This window comes from Euprymna scolopes, chromosome 43, assembly GCF_053919585.1.
Source record: "Euprymna scolopes isolate OS-2025 chromosome 43, ASM5391958v1, whole genome shotgun sequence".
Taxonomy (NCBI): Eukaryota; Metazoa; Mollusca; class Cephalopoda; order Sepiida; family Sepiolidae; genus Euprymna; species Euprymna scolopes.
Window position 1 is genome coordinate 61,251,891 of NC_136524.1, and position 27,397 is coordinate 61,279,287.

General features: G+C 31.6%; 1 protein-coding gene across 1 annotated transcript in view; it reads right to left on the minus strand.

Annotated features, from left to right (window-relative positions):
• Nucleotides 1–27,397, minus strand: part of LOC145268362 (eIF-2-alpha kinase GCN2-like) — a 217,889-nt gene that overhangs the window by 140,737 nt on the left and 49,755 nt on the right. The window contains exons 5-9 of the mRNA XM_080123893.1: nt 19,515–19,574; nt 17,405–17,487; nt 13,624–13,670; nt 10,222–10,352; nt 1,711–1,841 (exon numbers count right to left, since the gene is read on the minus strand). Coding sequence (XP_079980019.1) covers nt 1,711–1,841; nt 10,222–10,352; nt 13,624–13,670; nt 17,405–17,487; nt 19,515–19,574 — 452 coding nt within the window. The remainder of the gene's footprint in view (nt 1–1,710; nt 1,842–10,221; nt 10,353–13,623; nt 13,671–17,404; nt 17,488–19,514; nt 19,575–27,397) is intronic.

Consider the following 27,397-nt stretch of genomic DNA (forward strand, 5'->3'; position numbering starts at 1 on the left):
TAAATAACAAATAAATAACAAATAAATAAATAACAAATAAATAAATAAATAATAAATAAATAATAAATAAATAAATAATAAATAACTAATAAATAAATAATAAATAAATAAATAACAAATAAATAAACAAATAAATAAATAACAAATAAGTAAATGACGAATAAATAAATTACAAATAAATAAATTACAAATAAATAAATAACAAATAAATAAATAACAAATAAATAATAACAAATAAATAATAACAAATAAATAACAAATAAATAAATAACAAATAAATAAATAATAACAAATAAATAACAAATAAATAAATAAATAATAAATAAATAATAAATAAATAATTAATAAATAATAAATAAATAACAAATAAATAATAGCAAATAAATAACAAATAAATAAATAACAAATAAATAAATAATAACAAATAAATAATAAATAAATAAATAATAAATAAATAATAAATAAATAAATAATAAATAAATAATAAATAAATAAATAAATAATAAATAACAAATAAATAATAAATAAATAATAAATAATAAATAAATAAATAATAAATAAATAAATAATAAATAAATAAATAATAAATAAATAAATAAATAAATAATAAATAAATAATAAATAAATAATAAATAAATAATAAATAACAAATAAATAAATAATAAATAACAAATAAATAAATAATAAATAAATAACAAATAAATAAATAATAAATAAATAAATAAATAACAAATAAATAATAAATAAATAAATAATAAATAAATAAATAATAAATAAATAAATAATAAATAAATAAATAAACACGCAAAAGCTTTCATTTAACTCAATAAAATACTAAACTGAAAATTTTTTTTGTGACATAATTTTTAACTTGTGGTGAGCAAAAAAGATTATAAAGCTAACGATATTTAAATGGTGAATCAAGCACATAATATTTTAAATGATGAATTTAATATCTAAAAATGTGAAAGAACATATCTCTATATATAAATGACATTTTGTGTGTGTATGTGTGTGAGTTTGTTCTCTATGGATTCTGAAATAGCTCAGCCGATTTTTTTTAAATTTCAAATATACTTGATGTTTCTGGCAGTGAGGTTAGATAGGTTTTGTATCGAATGCCATCGATAAGTATCAAAAGCCAATAATAGAAAAAAATTTGATTAAAGAAGAGACAATTAGATTTTGACCAAAGTAAACACTCTTATACATCCTAACAAGTGCATTTTACAAGTTTTATCACCACACAAACATGAGGACCTAGTGTATAAAATCATCAGTAGGTTCTTTCATATGACAGAGGCGTGTTTGAAATAAATGTTTTTGTTTAGAGCAGAACTGAACAATGATATTTACTTTCTTGAATTTTAAACTTTAAGTCATTATATAAGAATAATTTTATAAAATCAACCATAGGTTCTCTACAGTGCAATGTAGACTATAATGCATTATAGACTAATTCACTGCAGAGAGGCATGTGAAGCTTCCTTCTGATGCATTGGCAGGTGGAGGGAGAGGAACTAGAGCAGGTGATCAATTGATTTGATTGAAAAATAGGCAATTTCAATGACAATAAAAGTATTGGAAGTGTGAAACATTCGTTGATCCTAATTCAATCCCTGGCAATGTCGGGTCCCCCTGCCAGCAATATCATATTTTAAACAGAGGATTACATTGAAGCAGAAAATATCTGCAATAAAATAAAAATACCTGACTATATTTTCATGATTGAGACGTGAAAGCACTTTAACTTCATTTCTGATGCTTTTTAATAATTTACTGTTCCGTTTTAAGGCAATGATTTTTATGGCGTATATTTTGTCATCCAATTTGTTTTTTACCTGGAATAAAAAAAAAAAAAAAAAACTTTTTTTAAATAAAACAGAAATAGCAGATATTCCAAGAACAAACGATTTTAGCAGGTTCAAAATGGACTTAATTTTAGTAATTTAGTTAGAGATGATCTTTGCTCATCCCTACAGAATCTTTTATACAGAAAAGATGTTGCGAGCTCCTCTCTAATTTATCATTATGTTCCTAGTAGCTGCTCGACTGAGCTCCAATTCCCAGTCTCCTTCCCTCTGCAAAATATTCCTAGCTACAATCACATCAATGATTTTTCTTTCTCTCTCTACCTAAAAAAAAAAAAATAAAATAAACAGTATTTCCATGAGCAGGGTTTCTCTCCTAGAACATCCCAGCTATTGAACAAAATACTATGAAGCAACTTCTCAACCGATTACAGCATGGTCTTCTTCAATATAAACAAATACTTGTTGAGCCGTCCACTTGGATAATCAATTTATCTGAAGTGATCTTCTGTCCATTCCACCAACTACAACATGATCGTCTTCAAGTCTGATGTAAATAAATACTTGTTGAGCCATCCTCTTGAACAATCAATTCCACTTAAGTAATCTTTGTCCTATTCCACTGATTATCCCCAATCCTCTTAGGGGGGCAATCATTATCTAACTGACAATTTCTTTAACCCTTATTCGTAAGAGCACCTTCATTCCGGGCTTTGAAAAGTGGTAATCTATTAGCAAAAAACAACAACAACAAAAAAGAGGTTACTTTTTAGATACGTACATATCTGTATCTATGCTCGGTTTTTGTCCAAAATTCCTTCCATATTAAAAAAACAAGAATAAAGAAAAAACTGTATGATGTATGTACCCAACGACACAACAAAAAAATATCATATTCCAAAAATCACATAAATTGATCAAGTAGTTTTACTTTTAAATAAGAAAATCAAATTTTATGAATATCTGAAGATCAGTCATCTTATCCACCATTTTGAAAACAATCTAAAAATAAAATCGTGGGGCGCACCCCTTTTGCCTGGAATAATGAACTATTCCATGATGTCACTTCCATCCATGACGTCACTTCTGGATAACAAGGACCGGTTTACAGAGTCAAAGAAAGACACACGGAGAGTATAGACATCACCACTAGTCTAATAGTGAGCCAAGATATAGCTTAGGCACCGCCAAAACTGGGGGGGGGCAGGTCAGTACTTTTTGACGGACCGTCTTTTTAAAAATCTACCAAAAATCAGGTAATTATCCGATCAATACGAAATTTTCAGCGATTATTAGGAGAAGAATGAGCTTTATAACAGTGTACTTATTTTTCATAAACGATATTTATATATATATTTTTTTTTGCTTACAAAACCCCCCCTTGTTTTGAAGTGGGAACAAATATGCTTAAAATAATCATCTGAAACTGAACAAAACATATTGTGTTGTTGTAAGGGACAGAATTATAGATTAAAAAAAAAAAAAAAAAAAAATTGTTTGCATACCTTATTTCGACGTCTGAATATCAGAACTTCGATTGTGTTTAATTATCCCGCTTTTGAGTTTTGAAGTGTGAAATTCGGTGAATATGTTAAGTAAAATAATTAATTTAAGTTAAGCAAAACAAAAAAAAAAATTTTTAATATTTATACGAAAAAAGCCATTTTAAAATTTTTGATAAATAAATTAACAATTTTTTTTTAGCGAGCCGAATAATGCATGACTATTATTAAACAGGGCATGCTTTGAATAATCGATGCAAAAAAAAAAATTCGATAAATATTGTGCCCTTTGTGTTAAAAATAGCATCATTTTTTTCGATCTCGTTTGAAAACGTTTGCCGCCTTTCGACTACGGTGGACCAAACGCGCTGAAATAATTTTTTTTTATTCTGCTTTAAATTGCCCCCCCCCCATTTTGGGGAGCCTGGCCCCCACACACATACACATTAAAAACCAAACTCATACAAATGGTCACCCATCTGGTACTGGCCAGCCTCAGCTTAATAATACATTGAAATTTTCGTCACTGAAAAATAAGTTTTTTTGGCCTGTTTGGTCTTCCATATTTTTCTTATCATCAAAAGAAAACGTAAACAGAGTCGATCTGAACTCTACGTCGACGCGAAATATTTGGTTACCTATATGAATAAGTGGAATTATTTGAAATTCAGGTACTTATATTATAATACTTTTGCATATTCTCTTAGAAAATCATCCTAAATCTTAGTTAGACAAATAAATAAATTAATTATTTCAAAAACCCTTTTTTTTTAAATATTTAAGTACGTTTTTTGTGCAAGACAAAAAATGTCAATTGTTAACTTTTTGGGAAAATTTAACATTTAAAATTTAATTAAAAATAGTAGAAAAAGTTTTACATTATTCTGTTTTCTATATGATAAAATTCAGGGTTTTATCTTTCTGGAAAAAAAAAAGTTACTCAGAAATAATGGATTTTAATAAATGTAATTTAGTTTTAAAAAACAACAACAACTTGATTTTGCGGCCATTTTTGGCGGTGCCTAATATAGCTCAATCACGTCTTTTATGTATTTTCATTAATACATAGTTATTTGACTGTTACTGTGTTCTTCATCAATTATTCAAATACTAACACCACAACACTGGCGAACAAGGATTCAGACTTAGATGAGAAACCAAAAAAAAACACAACTGTCCTTTTGGAAGACCAGAACTGTCCATTTTTGAAGGTTGACCTAATTTTGCACATGTGTTCGCAGTTGACTTTTTCGTTGATTAATTCATTGCAAACTTAAACTTTAAAATTGTTCAAGTTTTTTTCTCCTCAAGTTTGAATATTTTTTTTCTTTTTCTGACTGTCATTAGAAATAAACATTTCATTTTATGAACTGGAAAACTGAAACTTGTTAAAGTTTTTTTTTCTCGTGTTAAAATATTTTTTTTCTTTTCCTGACTGTTGTTGGAAATGAACATTAAATTTTTATGAAACGAAGACAATTTTTTGCTAGCCATTTTTGTTGCAGTAAATCTTTGGAAAAAATTCTCCCCCCTCTTCTTTTGACATAACAAGTAACATTCTTATTTTTTATTATTTATCTATTTATCTATTTTCGAAAGAGTGCCACATGCAAGTGGAGAAGGAAAAAACAGAGTTATGCAAAATTTGCGTCGAGAGTTGTCTAAAGTTCTGACTTTTTTTTTTGGCTTTCACTTTAATGAGAATGTGAATTTATGAGGTGAATTTATTCGACACAATATGATTCAACTCAAAAAAAGAAACAAAAGCTAATGTGAATTAAGATTAAAGTTAAGGTGTTATTGTGGACCCTCACCCCTTTTAAAAAACCTTGTTAAACTTCGTGACATATTTACATTCTATGGAGGTCAGGCATGAACGAACACCCAATAATTTTATTATAACATATTTCCTCAAACTGAAACATAATTATCAAAGTATACTTACGCAAATAGATATGAAAAGTCTTTGTTAAAGTTTGTGCCATATTTCCATGGAGTACAGGCATGAACGCAGACTCCACAATTTTATTATACCATCTATATTTAAGTTGAAACATACTTATCAAAGTATTCTTATGTACATCTATATCAAAAACACTTGTAAACGTTTTTTTTTTTAATTTTTAAATTTTTTATTTCCATACTTTGTGGACAAGGCGCGAACGCAGACCCCACAATATTAATGAACCACTGTTCTGCCAGATCAAACATACCTATTCCTGTGTCTCGATATATCTTCTATCATTATATATAATCAGTTTTTTAAAATAGTCAACCATATAGGAGCCTATTTGTGACCAGACACACACAGACATTCAGCTTTATATTATATATATATATATATATATATATACCCATTGAAGAATGTCTGTATGCAGTCAGATGTCATATACTCATGTACAGTGACAAAATTGCCCTTCACCACAGCAGACAAACCCATGACCAATCAAACCCAAATAACTAGAACTGCCCACAATGATACTTATAATTTAACAAAAAAATGACACATTTACTAAACAACCAATCCTGCAGTCAGTAGGAATAGACGTAACTAAATCATACATTAAACAATCTTTACAGCACATGAACTCAACTAATCTCCCCATAAACAGTAGACAACCGAATATACCACACTCCAACCCAAAAATGCATACATACATACATACATAAGACTATTCTCTTTCCTGATAAAACCTATAATATCTAATCACCTGTAATCGTTCTTTAGCAAGACACCCACGGTGAAAACCACCTTCTCTAACCTAGTAAGAAACTTAAAAAAATAACAAATTTCTCCTTAAAATGGAAAATATTAAAGTCTAGATCAGACAACCCAGGTTCAAAATACTGACTCCTCTGTAACATACAGGCCACAGCGAATATAACAGTATCAAGAAATTAAATATTGTGAATTCTAAATTGGAAATAATATCCAGTTGCAGGTACAAAAGAAAATTTAAATATGAAAACACCATAAACTCTGCCAATAACCCTCCTCCAAACCACAATTAATACTGTAACCCCTTAAATCAACTGTCTGACATAAAACCTACTTGCCTCCCTAGTTACAATTTTCTCCATTAACTAACCTCTATCACATGCTCAATCTAGCATCCAGTATCTAACACTAGACCCCCACCATTTCTTTTTCTTTTTTTTTTTTAGCTAATTCTACCAGTGTACTCCTTTCCCATCTATACAATCTCTTCTTTGCCTATCATCCCACTAGACATCAGCTATAAAGATTCTTCTATTCACTCCATCACAACATATATTTTTGCTCATCCCCAACCATAAGCCCTAAACAAACATCAGCCAGTTTTTATCTCTACTTCCGTCTTTATATATTTATATTTATATGTCTATACCTCCCATCCCTCCTACTTAGAGATAGAAATAAGAGTCTCAATTCCTCATATCCACCTTCTCTCTCCCCATCATATAATAAGGTACAGGGGAAAAAAAATGCTGAAAACATACTGCGTATGATATATTTTACATCTTATAGTTTACACTTTTATCTTAGTATGTTTTTTTGACATTATCTTATTGTATCTATTTTAAGTCCACCCTCAAAATATCTGATTTGAAAACTCACAACTATCCTGAATTTTTATCAAAAATATTACGGAGGTTTTCAATCTAAAATAGAGAATAGCTTTCAGTGGACACTCCATTGTGTCAGTATAATTCATAGCTAGCTATGGAATAGTGACTATATAGAAGTAATGTATAAAAGTGCGAGTGAGTATGCAGAATTAATGTATAAATGAGCAAAAAATTGAATGCACGCGTGCAAAAAACAAACATGGCGACCAGTGAAAACAATACAGAATATATTGGATATTAAAGGTCTTAACATCATTGCCCTTAGATTAAATTAAAAATCAATTGTATAAGATTATCTATCCATTGAAAAAAATTGAAAAAAGACAAAAAAGTATAAGGTGGGCAGTGCACAGGTCCACCCTATTTTTTTTTTTTTGTATGTGTTAAAAAATATTGGGAAATAATTAAGTAAGTAATATTTAATGGTAAGACCTTTGGAAAGCAAATCTTCAAAAAAAAAATAAAATAAATAAGTTCCCCACCCCCACTCCACATACACGTTTTTAATTTGAATTCTTTTTTAAATGTTGTTTGTTTAGGAAGAATTTAATATTTTAAATTTGTAACAAAACTGGATTTGATATACATTAAAAATGTCACTGAATTATTTGAAGTATTTGTTTTTTAAAATAAACACACAAAACACTATTTAGACAATAGAAACTTGTGCATTCCCTGATCCAGATTTCCGTGAGTTTTGTTTGTGCACGACTGGCAACTGATATAAAATACTGGAGTATGCCAAGCTCTAATAAGATTAATCAGCCATTGAAAAATTGTCAATAAAAACGTAAGCAGACTTGTAAAAAATGGGAAGAATGAAAAGAAAGGTTTTAATCACGCACAAATATATACTGGGAAAAAAAATATTTTGAAAAAAAAAATCACGTAAATTGATAATAAAAAAAATTTTTGTTAACATGAAAAAAATTTTTTTTTTTAAACGATTCTCTCAGCGTTATTTGTTGTTAAGTGATTAACACGTTTATACTCCCGGTTGTCAACAACTTCCGGTTGACTCATTGTATTTTATAACATACTCGCTTTAAAAAAAAAACAAAAACAAAGTAAATTTTGCATATTTTAATGCAATATAAATTTGGCTCTTACTACAGAGTTGTATAAATTTGTTTTTCAATTAATAAATTAGTGGCTTAAGTGTAATACTGTCTGTAGTGACTTGCTAGAGACATTAAAATGGATGGATAAAGAACATTTCAGCTACGTGCACATTTGCTGTATACATCCACATGAATCCTGTGGGCATAAAAACTAAAACTGCCTTTTCGCATGGACGTAGTACACAACAGTACCACGTGACAGGGCGTCTACTTTTTAATCAATCGGCGCTTAAAGAAAACACTTATTAAAATTTTATTGATAGTCTTCTCCAAGCATATAAAAGGGACTATGTGCGAAATCCAATTCAGTTCATGATGCAATTTCAGGAGTAAGCCACTCTCTGCTTGACTCCGTCTCTTGACGTTAAACCATCAGCATGACTTTGTGCGTCATTTTCTCTTTGTCTATTTTCTCCCTGTGGGTGGTCAGCAAACCGCTTGAGTACTTTGACTCAGGCTAAGCACATGGTGCAAACACAAGAAGAAAAAAAAACGTTTTGCAACTAATATAAAGCTTAAATCCCACTGGATTAATTACCAAAAAAAATAAATAAATAAAAATAACCTTTTATCGCATCAGAAACATTTATGGAACAAATTAATTTCCTTTTTAGTTAAAAAAGAAAGAAACATTTTTCTCTCAAGAAAAATATTTTGCCTCAATCAGAGAAGAATTTCTCTTTTCTCCCTTTTGTTAGTTTTTATTTCAGTCCTAACACACTATTTAAAAGAAAAATATATAAAGTCCTCGCAACTATATATGGTTCTAAAATAACGGTTAACGGTTCCTGCAAGTTATTCATAATTAGTCAATATTTATTTACTTTGATAATATTAATAACTATCAAATCTATAATGTGTGTGTTTATGTATTTTTTTATTCAAAACTAATTATCAAATTTGTATACGTTTCTTCTAAAGTTGATAAGTTCTTTTTCTTCGGATAAGTTAAGGGTGGAATGAATTTAAAAATTGACATAATTACATGAATGATTCTGCGCTACAAAACAGGTGCTGCCAAAAATTGTGCATCTCAATGTACTTATAGAAATAAAAGGTAAGATGGTAAACATCTTTAAATTTGGAATATAGACTTTTGTCATTTGTGTGTGTGTGTGTATATATATATATATATATGTGTATATATATTACTATTCAATATTATTTATATGAAGAAATAATGGTCTGAACACAGTGAACAGATAACTACACAGTTAACCTCTATATTAGTGGGAAAATCATGGGAAATATGACCAGTCCTTCAAAATACTGAAAGTATGTAATCAGCTCAATAGAAGAGGAGTTATGTTATCCAGAGCTAAAGTAGACTAATTAGTAGGTTAACAAAATTAATCAGAATTCTGTGTCTCTAAAATTTAATAAATCCCACGAGTTCCAACCTCCATTCGGTCGCTGCAATTTTGCATCCTTGTGCTAGTTTTACAAGTACTTTAATGGAATGTGTTCTGATGAACTCATAGCACTTGTGCCCCCTCGATGTACATACACCTGCAAAATCCCACCCTTTCACTGTTGAGGCGCTATATATACTAGAAAGCTTTCTATAAGAGTTTCTTCCCTTGGACTGCTAGACTTTAAAATTTCCTCCCTGTTTTCTACTTCCTTAATTGTACTGGCATGCAGAAGTTTAAATATAATGTGAACAAATATTTCGTTGCTCAATCATGTCCCTGTGGATATGATCCCAAATAGTATCCCTTAGGTTCAAGTGGAGCTGTGCCTTGTTTGGAGTGAATAAATGTAAAAAAAATAAATAAATAATCTATGATCATTTACATATGTTCCAAAAATTCTAACAATAACAACTTAAACTTGTGTACGATCATTTCAAAGATTATGTCATGTAGAAAAATAGTAATACATCCAAACGTTACGAAAATTCATCGCACAGAACAACTGCTATTGCGTTTTTAGTATTAAAAAAAAAAAAAAAGTCTATCGCTATAGACAACAAATATTCCAGCGATGAATAAGTAATCTAAAATATTAGTACACTGAAAGACATGACCATCGGCTATATTTCATTTATGCTGGGATCCATCCTACAAGTAATAATAGATTTAATCACATCATCAAGAAAAATAATAATGGTATAATAATAATAATAATAATAATAATAATAATAAAAATAAATATAAACGAATGAAAAATATTTACTTTGATCACATAACCAAAAGCACCTTGTCCTAAATTTGCTAGAATTTCACAATCTCTTGCAATCCTGCTTGTTTTTGATTTCTGGAGAGTACGTAAATAAAAATCAATACTTGATTGAGAATCCTCAGCTTCTGAAAAAGAAAATTAAGATGTATTTTACTAGTATATATATATATATATATATATATATATATATATATATTTGTAACATAATTCTTAAAATAGATTATGTGTTTTAAAGAAAATTTTTAATTTTAATTTTAGGCCGACGATTTATTTTTTTTTGTTGTTTGATTGTCGCTGAGGCAAAAATGAACAGCCAAAGGGAGAGAAAGTGTAGGAGAAAGAGAGGAAAACGTTCAGCATCTCCATCCTGAGCAAATAGCAAACAGAATCATGAACAGAAGTGTGTGCTCTATCCCAACTATCATAAATGGACCTGAGGTAATCTCATCAGCATCAGACAAAGCCAAGAATGTTGCAGCTAATTCTAACCTTTGCAACCAAGGCTGCCAACCTCCAGTATTTCCTCCTGTATCAGAAAACATGCTATGTGATATACAAATATCTGTACGTAATGTTGCCAAGCTAATCAAAAATCTTGACTCCAGTAAAGCAACCAGCCCTGACAGTATTCCAATTATAGTACTCAAAAGACTTCAACCAGAACTTGCGCCCATCCTTACAAAACTGTTTAAACGTTGTCTTAAGAAGAATTGCTTCCCATCACCCTGGAAAATCTCATCAGGATGCCCTGTATTTAAGAATTCAGGTGATCGCTCATCTCCCTCACAGTACCCTGTGCATCATGAGTAAGTTGCTGGAATCTGTGTTGAATAGAGAAGTAATCAACCATCTTAGCAAAAATAACCTTCTTAGTGACACGCAATATGGTTTCCTTTCTGCTAGATCTACAGCAGATATGCTTACAGTTATATCTCATAGGATTAGCGAATCTTTCAACGGAGGCTACCTTTCTAGGGCAATTGCTCTTGACATATCTAAGGCCTTTGATAGAGTATGGCATAAAGGTTTACTTCACAAGATCTCCAGCTACGGTATAGCTGGAAATATTTTCTCAATTATTAAATCATTTCTCTCTGATAGGTTCATAAGAGTAGTGGTTGATGGGCAGAAATCAGAAACTCTTAGTATTAATGCTGGAGTCCCTCAGGGGTCCATCCTGGGCCCAACTCTTTTCCTGATTTATATTAATGATCTTCCAAATCACATCCTTACAGCATTCGTAGACATCTATGCTGATGACACTACTATCTATGGTAGCACATCTAAGACCGTAAACGACCAAGTTCTCTTTGATTCTCTCTCCTCTGATCTTGAGCAAGTGGTACAATGGGGAAAGAGGTGGCTTGTTACTTTTAATGCATCTAAAACCAAGCTTTTATCTTTACATCATCAACGTTCTGATCCACATCTGGCATCAATTGAAATGAATGGCTCTCGTCTTGGGGAGGTCTCATGTTTTGACAAGCTCCTGATCTTAAATGGAACACATACATTAAATCTGTTGCCAAGGCAACTGGAAAAATGGTGGGATCATTCTATCAATCCAGTAGATATCTCACTGCTGATGCAATTCTCTATCTATATAAGAGCCAGGTACATCCAAGGATGGAGCATTGTTGCCACATCTGGGCAGGAGCTGCTAGAAAGGACTTATCCTGCCTTGATAGAGTTCAAAATAGACTTTGTAGCCTCATAGAAGATATTCTTTTCTCTTCCCTGCAACCTCTTTCTCACAGAAGAGATGTTGCGAGTTTGTCTCTGCTTTATTGTTATTTCCATGGCAGGTGCTCGGCTGAGCTCCATTCTATGGTCCCCCCTCGCCAAACTTTCATAAGAAACACTCGTCTAGCTGTACACACAATAATTCCCCCCACTCTTTATCTGTGCCTAAACCTAAATGTAGATTCCATGAGCAAAGCTCCTTTCTCAGAACTGCACGCCTATGGAATTATCTTCCGTTTTTCTGCTTTCCAGCTGACTACAATATGGTTGTCTTCAAGTCTAACGTAAACAAGTTTTTCATGAGCCGTTCCATATAAGTTAACAAATTTACCGAATCTCCATTACTAACAGTTACTATATTGTCCAATTTCTACTGTACACTCTTTAACACTTATCCTCGAGTGGTCTCTTGGCCTTGATAAGTGGTGATGCCTATGTAAAAAAAAAAAAAAAAAAAAAAAAAAAAAAAAGAGTCAGCGAGCGGACAGATCATCCGGTCAACACTTTCTGATCCCTTTTAGTTCCGAAAGAAAGAAGGAAGTTCCGGTACCAAATGAACAAAGAAGGAAAGAAGGCGAAGTATGGGGAGAGAGGGGGGAAAAAAAAAGCTACTTAGAAAAACACATGCACATGTCTCAGTTTCTTTCCGTTTTCTTTTTTTTTTTTTTTTTTTTTACTTAATTTTTTTTAAAGAATTTAATCTTGCATTTAATACCTGCGGTATTTCTGTAGTATTGGGAATCCCAGCTTAATTGCTATATAGGTAGTTTTAGAAATAGAAGTTATGTAAGCATATTTTCATTTCCCATCAGCAAGTTGGCAGGATCACAAAAGGTTAGGTTTGACAGGTATCAACCTAGAGAGAATGCACCGGAAATTAGGGGTGACACAGGAATTGTGGTTGTAGGCTTCCAGTTAACGACCACATGGGCAAAGAGTGATTTTGTGCAGCAGAGAATACAGACGGGAAATTTTGGGTCTCCGACAACTAGGGTCCGAGAAATAGGCTTGCCTTGAATAAAAGATTGAAGCTTCAGTCCATCTTGTTGTCATTAATGAATCTGTTTGCAGTGACCACTCCCCAACGAGATGGCAGACCAGCGTCAAAGAAGATATCATCCACTGGCCAAGGCAACCAGGTATGTACGCATTATACATTTGCACATACACGTCTCAAAAACTTTCAAGGCAAGAAACGGTGTAAGGATAAGAACACACACCCACACACACATATATAACAGTGAACTGCACGTAACATGCGTAAGAGCATACACACATGTATATAAGTAAGAATGTTGATAAGAACACACAGACGCGTAAAAGTAACAAGAAACAGTAAAAAGAATCGAACAGAACAGTAAGAGTAAAAAGTAAACAATTAATTAAATAAATAGAAGGACGCAAAAGCTTTCTTTTAACATTTCTGTTTATAATAAACAAGAATTTTGCATTAGTTGAAATATAATATGCATATTTTACAACCAGACAACGCTAGTATTATTATAATGAAAGAAAAGATAAACTGTGGACTTGAGACAATTAAATGCACAAATATATCTGTAAAATGGCCTTGACCTTAGGGTGAATATGAATAAAGAAAGAAAAAAAGTTTTTTTTTTTTTTTAAGATTTAAAAAGAAAAAAAAAAACTCACCAAATGAATGAGGATTCTTAATTCTGAGCTCAACATCATTTAACTCTCTGGAGAAAAAAAAAAATTGAAAATAAAAATCTATATAATATTCTGCCTGTTCCTTCCCTAGTTAGTCTGTACATTACGCTTTGGAAAAAACTGAATACAATTTTGTAAGGCCAAACTGTTTTAAAAATAGGCCAAATTCATGAAATTTAGCTTTAAAAAGGTCAATCTGGAAACTCTTGCCAAGAACAATGAGAGTAACCGCTCTTTGATGTAGCCTAGTTTTTGAATATCATTATAATAATATATGATCATTGTTGTCATGATGTGGGCAAGGAACTCATAGTATTTTCAATGAGTAGTGGTTCTTCAAAGAAAGAAGTTGGTGAAAGTTAAGTAAAAAAATGGGAACATCTAAAAGAAACAGGAAAAAAAGAACATTGTCTGCCAAGAGGTGCTGGACTTAAGGATTAAGTTAAAGATTGTCTATTATATAATGTGATTTTATTATCTGTATTGAACTATGTAACACAATATTATTTTCTGGATATTTATTAGCACTTATTGATTCATCTCATTTGGGTCAGTTCTATATTTAAAATACAATGGATACTATTTTCATAAAAATGTTAATAAACTCATATTTGCTGCGTGTAAAAAGAAAAAAAAACTTCTTTTTTTTTTTTCCCTAACCCGAAAAATATCAGCTTTATCAAAACATTTGTTGATCAAATATATTTCTCATTTTGTGGAATTTTCACTGGTCCTGTTAAAAAAACAATAATGGATCACTAGCCTTTGGAATTAGCTTCTTTCTCCCCGTTTCTCCAATGTTACTAAATGTAATGTAAACAAACATTTTGCTGCCAAATTCCCCGATCCAGGTTTCCTCTAAATAAATCTGATCCCTCTCACTTACATCTCAGTGTTTGGCATTACCAAGAGTGAAATATAATTTTTATAAAGTTTAGATTTATTTTTAACAGTTGGAAAAGACCAAATGAAATTGAACCAGCAATAAATTCAAAATAAGGCAGCATTCCAACAGAAAAGAACAATGGGACAATTGTCTCTGAGATGGGTATATTTGTTGATGACACCACTCTCTATAACAGGCACAAGGGGAAAAAATGAACACATATCTAAGGAAATGGCAGAAACACTAGTGGAATGGGGACAAAAATGGATGGTTATATTCAATGCTGCCAAGGCTAAGCTTGTTTCCTTCAATAATTACAAGAAACCTTCTCTACCACTAATAGCTATGGCCAAGAACACATTACACGAAAGTACTTCCTTTAAACTCCTCGGCCTAACGTTTACAGGAAATATGAACTGGTATAGATACATTGAGAGCATTGCCAAGGTTGCTGCAAAGAAAGTGGGCTCTCTCTACCGTGCTAGAAAGCTACTTACGCCTGAAAGTATCCTGTACCTTTATAAGGCCACCATTCGCTCATGTATGGAATACTGTTGTCACATTTGGGCTGGTGCATCTGCTATTTATCTCTCACTCCTGGACAGGGTTTAAAAGAGTTGCCAACCTGATAGGTCCTGAACTGTTATCTAGGCTTCAGCCTCTGTCCCATCAACGAAATGTATCCCAAAAATCTAAGTTTCAGGCTCTGACCTATCGAGAGATGTTGCATCCCTCTGCCTGTTCTACATGTACTTTAATGTTGAATGCTCTGACAAACTACAAGCACTTGTACCCCTTCAACGTAAATATCCCCGGCAAAGTCGACAAGTAGCTAAATCCCACCCCTTCACAGTAGAGATCCCTAGGTGTAAGAAAGCCTTCTACTCCAATAGTTTCTTCCTCAGAACTGCTAGACTTTGGAATTCCCTTCCAGGATTCTGCTTTCCCAACTGTACTGACATGCAGAAGTTCAAGTGTAATGTGAACATATCTTGCTAATCATCTGCCTTCATAATATCCCTGTAACTTATGTCCCCGATAGTAGTCCCCTACTTCAAAGTGGCACTGTGCCTTGTCTGGGATGAAAATTTAATTAAAAAAAAAAAAAAGATTTAAGACAATAAAGGCACTCATGTTTATTTTTAGATTAAAATTTAACGTTATTTACTTATCTTTCTATTATTAACTAGCCTTTATTCATTTATGTTTTTTGTTTTTAACAGAACCATAGAAAAACAACAAAAAAATCAAATAAATGAATAAAACTAAGTAATAATACAAAGATAAGTAATTTAGATTAAATATTAATATGAAAAAACTACAAATAATATCAAGTAACAACACACGTCCGATATTAATAAATTATGCATCTGAAACAAATTAATTTCCATTTTTTTGCAAGTCTGCTCCATCTACAATAAAAGCTGCCATGCATGTTTGAAAGTCGAACATGGACCTAGTGAAGGAAAGACATCTTGAAATATAGCAACATGGATTCACTACCTGATCGTCCAACCCAAGTCAGAATATCCTACATGTAAAATATTGTATAAAAAAAACCCATATGTATGTAGATATTGTATGGTTATACATATTACATATACACATGAATTGGATCAATAAAAGTGAAACTGCATACCTGGTTCCACTATTCTATCTTATGTTGTGTCAGTTCAAGTCTATCTTTGCATTGTTCTGCCTTCTACAAACTTAAATTTCTTCATATATACACATTAAAGAATGCTTCAAGCAAACTACTTTAACCTTTTAATCAATTTATATTACAACTAGTCTTTTTCTCATCTTCTGATTCGATAAGCACTTCAACATCTTCAGGCTGTTCATATAAATAGTCAGAAAAAGACAAACAACTCAGTTTTGTCTGGTTCAAAAGCTGACCCAGTACAAACATTTCAATAAATAAGCATTCCCATTGATTACAATATACACATTAACCTTAATCCTCAAGGGATCTTCGGGCCTTGATACGTGGTAACTCCTTTGTAAAAAAAAAAAAAAAAAAATCACTCTCAGATATAAATTTAGATTTTATAACAGGAACATCCGCACTGATTCCAAGTGCCTCAGAAAGGATTCTAGGGATCAAATGAAGTGATCAAAGTGCCAATTCAGAGACTAACAAAGAGGTGGTACCATTGATAATCTGCAAATGATGTGTGCTAAGATTGACCCCAGAGAGAATTGTGAACCAAGTGTTCCAATGAATCTCTGATAGAAAAAAAATGAGAACAGTTTCTTCCCTAGGACTGCTAGACTTTGGAATTCCATTCCGGGTTCCTGCTTCCCTGACTGTACTGACATGCAGAAGTTCAAGTGTAATGTAAACAGACATCTTGCTACTCAACTCGCTCCAAATTATTTCCTACATCAAAGTGGCATTGTGCCTTGTATGGGGTGAAAATGCAATAAAAAAAAAAGTTGGGATTCTAAACAAAAATGTTATTTTCTTTATAGCTAAAAAACCTTAATGTTTTAGTTTTTTTAAATGATCAAAATATCAGAATTACCCAATTTTAAAGAAATTTTAATAATTTTTTTTCAATGGATTGCATGTTTTATAAGCAATATAAGTTTTAAAATATAACATAGATCTTTTATAAAATAGGTACTCTAGTTTTGGCAATCTTTCTTCTATGGCTTTGGGGCCTTTTTGGTTGGGTGACTTTACTCTGATATAAGTAGTTCAGCAAACAGTATTCCTACACCAAGGATTTCATAAGTAAAAAAATCACACTAGTATGTTATGAGTCCACCAAAAAAGAAAAAAAAAAGTAGTTACTGCAACAGTTAGATTTATTATGTCCAGCTGCTCTAATTAAAAATACAAAGTGGTATGATTTTTTTTGTTATACCAACCTTTCACGATTAGACGGACTGAAATCTCTTAATTCAGGAGGGGATTCTTCATCATCATCATCACTGTCATCATTGTCAATCAACTGAAAAAAAAAAATATCAAATCTGCTTAAGATTATAAACATTTTTTATTTTTAATGGAAAATGCTCCAGACAAGAGGTGAAGTCACTTAACGTAAGAAGCGAAAGATGATTATCAAAAATACAGGAAATGCCTATTGAACTTAGTCCGGAAAAGACCAAGGCTGTAGGTAGAAGGAAAACAGTCAGCAGAAAGAGTTTCACAAGCCTGCAATCCTTGAAAAGAAGCTACTGGGATAGGAAAGCTGTATTACAATGAGATATTAAAAGAGAAAATTGATGGAGACCACTAGATCAACGAATCAAACTAGCTGGAAGAAAGGAAGCAGGGAATAGATCAGACAATTCTGAAGAACACATATCATTATAATATTCATAGAAAAAATTCTGAGACAAGCAACATCATGTCTGTGAGAAAGAGATTGCAGAGAAGAAAAAAGGGCAGAGGCCAATCAGATTACAGATGTGTTTCGGCACTTTATAAAAACTTTCAAAAGAGGTAGCGATTAACTAGCCCAAGTATGACAACATTGAACAAAACGTTTTGGTACATGTAGACAAATAGTTTTGGTACGTGTGGACAAAACGTTTTGATACGTGTGGACAAAACGTTTTGGTACGTGTGGACAAAACGTTTTGGTACGTGTGGACAAAACGTTTTGGTACGTGTGGACAAAACGTTTTGGTACGTGTGGACAAAACGTTTTGGTACGTGTGGACAAACAGTTTTGGTACGTGTGGACAAACAGTTTTGGTACGTGTGGACAAACAGTTTTGGTACGTGTGGACAAACAGTTTTGGTACGTGTGGACAAACAGTTTTGGTACGTGTGGACAAACAGTTTTGGTACGTGTGGACAAACAGTTTTGGTACGTGTGGACAAACAGTTTTGGTACGTGTGGACAAACAGTTTTGGTACGTGTGGACAAAACGTTTTGGTACGTGTGGACAAAACGTTTTGGTACGTGTGGACAAAACGTTTTGGTACGTGTGGACAAAACGTTTTGGTACGTGTGGACAAAACGTTTTGGTACGTGTGGACAAAACGTTTTGGTACGTGTGGACAAAACGTTTTGGTACATGTGAATGCTATACATGGTCTACTAGTAGATTTGCAAAGAATAATCTTAGGTGTGAGAAAGTGTTTAGAGCAATAAAGAGAACTGATGAGAAGCAGAAAGTTGTTCAATGTCAAGATAATAGTTATCTAGATAAAAGGAGATATCTATTAGACCTACAAGCACTATGTATGGAAGTCAGAACACCAAAGTTGATTGGTCAAATAAAGAATTTCCTAGATAAAGACCATCTCATGTTTATAGACAATAAGTGAATAGTTTGATGTCAGTGTGGGAACTCTACACACAATTATTCGCAAGGAACTGAAAATGTGGAAGATGTACACAAAGTTTGTCCTAAGGATGCTCCATCCTTGTCACAGATTATTGGACTAAGATGCATATTAAGACAGTTTCTCACCCTCCTTATAGTCCAGACATTACTCCCTGTGACTTTTGGGTATTCATTAAGTTCAAGGAAAACCATAGAGGCTGTCATTATGAGACAATTAAGGAGATGAGGGAGGCTGTGAGGGTCATTGACACTCTCACAGAAAAGGACTTCCATTGGGGGGGGGCTTCCAGAAATTGTTGGAACAGTACAACAGGTGCATTGCAGCCGGAGGAGTTTACTTAGTAGGGGACTAGAGTTTCATGTATGTACTATCAATAAAAGTGTCCATACGAAAAAAATCTGTAGACTTATTAAAGGCACCTCATATGTAATAATGTTTTTCTCTGAAATGTATTTTTTCAAAGACACAGTATAATAGTTACACCATATTTTTTAACCATGATTTAAAATAGAAACATTTTTTTTTTAAGTTTTAAAAGATGCGGCAGGTACAAGAAACATGAGAGCTGAAGAATTATTCCTTGTAAGTTGAAAGAAATCTAAGGAAACTATTTAAAAACATGAACTTTGTCATTTGATGAAATAAAAAATTAAGAAAAACTTTTAGAATACAAACATTTTTCTTCCTATGTATGACTTGAAAGCGTCGTTTCGCTTCATCTTCAATCTTTTTATTCTAAAAGAAATTAAAAAAAAAAAATGGGGTATTAAATAAATTAATAAGCAAAATATATTGTTGAACAGAATATTAATGTAAAAACGTCCCACATAAGAATTAAAAAAAAATTTGGAAAACATTTTTTTTATTATAATACATTTTCACCCAAAACAAGGCACAGTGTCACTTTGATGTAGGGGGGGCGGCTACTATCAGGGACATAAGTTGCAGGGATACTATGTAGGGAGTTGAGCAGCAAGATGTCTGTTCACATTACACTTCAACTTCTGCATGTCAGTACAGTTGAGGAAGCAAAAACCTGGAAGTGAATTCCAAAGTCTAGCAGTTTTAGAGAAGAAACTAAAAGAGTAAAAGGCTTTCTTACATCTAGGGATCTTTACTGTGTAGGGGTGGGTCTTTGCTTCTTTTCGGGTTTGTCGGGAGTATTTATGCCAAGGAAGTACAAGGGCTTGTAGTTCGTCAGAGCATTCATCATTAAAATACTTGTAAAACAGGCAGAGGAATGCAACATTTCATCAGTGTGACAGAGGTTGAAGTTTAGATGAGAGTTTAGGGCCTATCAAGTTGGCAACTCTTTTGAACCCTGTCCAGGAGTGAGAGTCTAGTAGCAGATGCACCATCCAAAATGTGACAATAGTACTCCATACATGGGCAAATGGTGGCCTTATATAGAGGTACAGGATACTTTCAGGTGTAAGTAGTTTTCTAGCACAGTAGAGAGAGCCCATTTTCTTCATAGCAGCTTTGGCGATGCTCTCTAGTATCTGTTCCAACTCATGTTCCCTGGGAGCATTAAGTTTGAAAGTACTTTGAGTTAATGTATATTTAGCCATAGCTATTGATGGTTGAGAAGGTTACTTGTAATTATTGAAGGAAACGAGCTTAGTCTTGGCAGCATTGAACGTTACCATAATTTTTACCCCATTCCATTACAGACTGGAGTTTCCTCTAGGGTTTTCCCGTGTGCCTGTTATAGAGCGTGGTGTTGTCAGCAAATATACCCATCTTAGAGGTCATTTATGAATATCATGAATAGTAAAGGCCTAGGGATCGAATCCTGTGGCACACCTGTATTTATATCATATTGTTTTGATGTACAACCATCAAGAACAACCTAGATTCTTCTCCTATTTAAGAAGAACTTCATGTTAAGTGTTCGTCCAGTAATACTAAATGCTTTTGAGGTGTCTACGTTTTTTATGATATCATGCACTTGAGAATGTGTGATTTTCAGACCATCTAGTCTGGCATCTGTCTGCAAAAGAAAATTAGGGAAGGTGTGGTTTGTTGGGTCCGAAGTAGAGTTTAATGAACAGACAAGCAAGCATGTTAGTTTTCTCAGTTGCCATGCAAACAACCTCATGATTGGATAATGGCGGAATTGTTCATTGACCATTATTTGCTACACTGTTGTAAATTTTCCATTATTTGCTACACTGTTGTAAATTTTCCATTATTTGCTACACTGTTGTACATTTTCCATTATTTGCTACACTGTTGTAAATTTTCCATTATTTGCTACACTGTTGTGCATTTTCCATTATTTGCTACACTGTTGTACATTTTCCATTATTTGCTACACTGTTGTACATTTTCCATTATTTGCTACACTGTTGTAAATTTTCCATTATTTTCTACACTGTTGTACATTTTCCATTATTTGCTACACTGTTGTAAATTTTCCATTATTTGCTACACTGTTGTAAATTTTCCATTATTTGCTACACTGTTGTACATTTTCCATTATTTGCTACACTGTTGTACATTTTCCATTATTTGCTACACTGTTGTAAATTTTCCATTATTTGCTACACTGTTGTAAATTTTCCATTATTTGCTACACTGTTGTACATTTTCCATTATTTGCTACACTGTTGTAAATTTTCCATTATTTGCTACACTGTTGTACATTTTCCATTATTTGCTACACTGTTGTAAATTTTCCATTATTTGCTACACTGTTGTACATTTTCCATTATTTGCTACACTGTTGTAAATTTTCCATTATTTGCTACACTGTTGTAAATTTTCCATTATTTGCTACACTGTTGTACATTTTCCAATTATTTGCTTTACTGTTGTACATTTTCCATTATTTGCTACACTGTTGTACATTTTCCATTATTTGCTACACTGTTGTAAATTTTCCATTATTTGCTACACTGTTGTACATTTTCCATTATTTGCTACACTGTTGTACATTTTCCATTATTTGCTACACTGTTGTAAATTTTCCATTATTTGCTACACTGTTGTAAATTTTCCATTATTTGCTACACTGTTGTGCATTTTCCATTATTTGCTACACTGTTGTACATTTTCCATTATTTGCTACACTGTTGGAAATTTTCCATTATTTGCTACACTGTTGTAGATTTTCCATTATTTGCTACACTGTTGTAAATTTTCCATTATTTGCTACACTGTTGTAAATTTTCCATTATTTGCTACACTGTTGTGCATTTTCCATTATTTGCTACACTGTTGTAAATTTTCCATTATTTGCTACACTGTTGTAAATTTTCCATTATTTGCTACACTGTTGTACATTTTCCATTATTTGCTACACTGTTGTAAATTTTCCATTATTTGCTACACTGTTGTACATTTTCCATTATTTGCTACACTGTTGTAAATTTTCCATTATTTGCTACACTGTTGTACATTTTCCATTATTTGCTACACTGTTGTAAATTTTCCATTATTTGCTACACTGTTGTAAATTTTCCATTATTTGCTACACTGTTGTACATTTTCCCATTATTTGCTTTACTGTTGTACATTTTCCATTATTTGCTACACTGTTGTGCATTTTCCATTATTTGCTACACTGTTGTACATTTTCCATTATTTGCTACACTGTTGGAAATTTTCCATTATTTTCTACACTGTTGTACATTTTCCATTATTTGCTACACTGTTGTAAATTTTCCATTATTTGCTACACTGTTGTACATTTTCCATTATTTGCTACACTGTTGTAAATTTTCCATTATTTGCTACACTGTTGTAAATTTTCCATTATTTGCTACACTGTTGTGCATTTTCCATTATTTGCTACACTGTTGTACATTTTCCATTATTTGCTACACTGTTGTAAATTTTCCATTATTTGCTACACTGTTGTACATTTTCCATTATTTGCTACACTGTTGTAAATTTTCCATTATTTGCTACACTGTTGTACATTTTCCATTATTTGCTACACTGTTGTAAATTTTCCATTATTTGCTACACTGTTGTAAATTTTCCATTATTTGCTACACTGTTGTACATTTTCCCATTATTTGCTTTACTGTTGTACATTTTCCATTATTTGCTACACTGTTGTAAATTTTCCATTATTTGCTACACTGTTGTACATTTTCCATTATTTGCTACACTGTTGTACATTTTCCATTATTTGCTACACTGTTGTAAATTTTCCATTATTTGCTTTACTGTTGTACATTTTCCATTATTTGCTACACTGTTGTACATTTTCCATTATTTGCTACACTGTTGGAAATTTTCCATTATTTGCTACACTGTTGTACATTTTCCATTATTTGCTACACTGTTGTACATTTTCCATTATTTGCTACACTGTTGTACATTTTCCATTATTTGCTACACTGTTGTAAATTTTCCATTATTTTCCACACTGTTGTAAATTTTCCATTATTTGCTACACTGTTGTAAATTTTCCATTATTTGCTACACTGTTGTACATTTTCCATTATTTGCTACACTGTTGTACATTTTCCATTATTTGCTACACTGTTGTACATTTTCCATTATTTGCTACACTGTTGTAAATTTTCCATTATTTTCCACACTGTTGTAAATTTTCCATTATTTGCTACACTGTTGTAAATTTTCCATTATTTGCTACACTGTTGTAAATTTTCCATTATTTGCTACACTGTTGTAAATTTTCCATTATTTGCTACACTGTTGTAAATTTTCCATTATTTGCTACACTGTTGTAAATTTTCCATTATTTGCTACACTGTTCTGAATTTTTCATTATTTTCCACACTGTTGTAAATTTTCCATTATTTACTACACTGTTGTACATTTTCCATTATTTGCTACACTGTTGTAAATTTTCCATTATTTTCCACACTGTTGTAAATTTTCCATTATTTGCTACACTGTTGTAAATTTTCCATTATTTGCTACACTGTTGTAAATTTTCCATTATTTGCTACACTGTTGTAAATTTTCCATTATTTGCTACACTGTTGTAAATTTTCCATTATTTGCTACACTGTTGTAAATTTTCCATTATTTGCTACACTGTTGTAAATTTTCCATTATTTGCTACACTGTTGTAAATTTTCCATTATTTGCTACACTGTTGTACATTTTCCATTATTTGCTACACTGTTGTACATTTTCCATTATTTGCTACACTGTTGTACATTTTCCATTATTTGCTACACTGTTGTACATTTTCCATTATTTGCTACACTGTTGTACATTTTCCATTATTTGCTACACTGTTGTAAATTTTCCATTATTTGCTACACTGTTGTACATTTTCCATTATTTGCTACACTGTTGTACATTTTCCATTATTTGCTACACTGTTGTAAATTTTCCATTATTTGCTACACTGTTGTAAATTTTCCATTATTTGCTACACTGTTGTACATTTTCCCATTATTTGCTTTACTGTTGTACATTTTCCATTATTTGCTAAACTGTTGTAAATTTTCCATTATTTGCTACACTGTTGTACATTTTCCATTATTTGCTACACTGTTGTACATTTTCCATTATTTGCTACACTGTTGTACATTTTCCATTATTTGCTACACTGTTGTAAATTTTCCATTATTTGCTACACTGTTGTGCATTTTCCATTATTTGCTACACTGTTGTACATTTTCCATTATTTGCTACACTGTTGGAAATTTTCCATTATTTTCTACACTGTTGTACATTTTCCATTATTTGCTACACTGTTGTAAATTTTCCATTATTTGCTACACTGTTGTACATTTTCCATTATTTGCTACACTGTTGTAAATTTTCCATTATTTGCTACACTGTTGTAAATTTTCCATTATTTGCTACACTGTTGTGCATTTTCCATTATTTGCTACACTGTTGTACATTTTCCATTATTTGCTACACTGTTGTAAATTTTCCATTATTTGCTACACTGTTGTACATTTTCCATTATTTGCTACACTGTTGTACATTTTCCATTATTTGCTACACTGTTGTACATTTTCCATTATTTGCTACACTGTTGTAAATTTTCCATTATTTGCTACACTGTTGTAAATTTTCCATTATTTGCTACACTGTTGTACATTTTCCCATTATTTGCTTTACTGTTGTACATTTTCCATTATTTGCTACACTGTTGTAAATTTTCCATTATTTGCTTTACTGTTGTACATTTTCCATTATTTGCTACACTGTTGTAAATTTTCCATTATTTGCTACACTGTTGTACATTTTCCATTATTTGCTACACTGTTGTACATTTTCCATTATTTGCTACACTGTTGTACATTTTCCATTATTTGCTACACTGTTGTAAATTTTCCATTATTTGCTACACTGTTGTAAATTTTCCATTATTTGCTACACTGTTGTACATTTTCCATTATTTGCTACACTGTTGTACATTTTCCATTATTTGCTACACTGTTGGAAATTTTCCATTATTTGCTACACTGTTGTACATTTTCCATTATTTGCTACACTGTTGTACATTTTCCATTATTTGCTTTACTGTTGTACATTTTCCATTATTTGCTAAACTGTTGTAAATTTTCCATTATTTGCTACACTGTTGTACATTTTCCATTATTTGCTACACTGTTGTACATTTTCCATTATTTGCTACACTGTTGTACATTTTCCATTATTTGCTACACTGTTGTAAATTTTCCATTATTTGCTACACTGTTGTGCATTTTCCATTATTTGCTACACTGTTGTGCATTTTCCATTATTTGCTACACTGTTGTACATTTTCCATTATTTGCTACACTGTTGTAAATTTTCCATTATTTGCTACACTGTTGTACATTTTCCATTATTTGCTACACTGTTGTACATTTTCCATTATTTGCTACACTGTTGTACATTTTCCATTATTTGCTACACTGTTGTAAATTTTCCATTATTTGCTACACTGTTGTAAATTTTCCATTATTTGCTACACTGTTGTACATTTTCCCATTATTTGCTTTACTGTTGTACATTTTCCATTATTTGCTACACTGTTGTAAATTTTCCATTATTTGCTTTACTGTTGTACATTTTCCATTATTTGCTACACTGTTGTAAATTTTCCATTATTTGCTACACTGTTGTACATTTTCCATTATTTGCTACACTGTTGTAAATTTTCCATTATTTGCTTTACTGTTGTACATTTTCCATTATTTGCTACACTGTTGTAAATTTTCCATTATTTGCTACACTGTTGTAAATTTTCCATTATTTGCTACACTGTTGTGCATTTTCCACTATTTGCTACACTGTTGTACATTTTCCATTATTTGCTACACTGTTGGAAATTTTCCATTATTTGCTACACTGTTGTACATTTTCCATTATTTGCTACACTGTTGTACATTTTCCATTATTTGCTACACTGTTGTACATTTTCCATTATTTGCTACACTGTTGTAAATTTTCCATTATTTTCCACACTGTTGTAAATTTTCCATTATTTGCTACACTGTTGTAAATTTTCCATTATTTGCTACACTGTTGTAAATTTTCCATTATTTGCTACACTGTTGTAAATTTTCCATTATTTGCGACACTGTTGTACATTTTCCATTATTTGCTACACTTTTGTAAATTTTCCATTATTTTCCACACTGTTGTAAATTTTCCATTATTTGCTACACTGTTGTAAATTTTCCATTATTTGCTACACTGTTGTAAATTTTCCATTATTTGCTACACTGTTGTAAATTTTCCATTATTTGCTACACTGTTGTAAATTTTCCATTATTTGCTACACTGTTGTAAATTTTCCATTATTTGCTACACTGTTCTGAATTTTTCATTATTTTCCACACTGTTGTAAATTTTCCATTATTTACTACACTGTTGTACATTTTCCATTATTTGCTACACTGTTGTAAATTTTCCATTATTTGCTACACTGTTGTAAATTTTCCATTATTTGCTACACTGTTGTAAATTTTCCATTATTTGCTACACTGTTGTAAATTTTCCATTATTTGCTACACTGTTGTAAATTTTCAATTATTTGCTACACTGTTGTAAATTTTCAATTATTTGCTACACTGTTGTAAATTTTCCATTATTTGCTACACTTGTGCCTTTTCCATTATTTTTCACACTGTTGTAAATTTTCCATTATTTGCTACACTGTTGTAAATTTTCCATTATTTGCTATACTGTTGGAAATTTTCCATTATTTGCTACACTGTTGGAAATTTTCCATTATTTGCTACACTGTTGGAAATTTTCCATTATTTGCTACACTGTTGGAAATTTTCCATTATTTGCTACACTGTTGGAAATTTTCCATTATTTGCTACACTGTTGAAAATTTTCCATTATTTGCTACACTGTTGTACATTTTCCATTATTTGCTACGCTGTTGTAAATTTTCCATTATTTGCTACACTGTTGTGCATTTTCCATTATTTGCTACACTGTTGTACATTTTCCATTATTTGCTACACTGTTGTACATTTTCCATTATTTGCTACACTGTTGTAAATTTTCCATTATTTGCTACACTGTTGTAAATTTTCCATTATTTTCCACACTGTTGTAAATTTTCCATTATTTGCTACACTGTTGTAAATTTTCCATTATTTGCTACA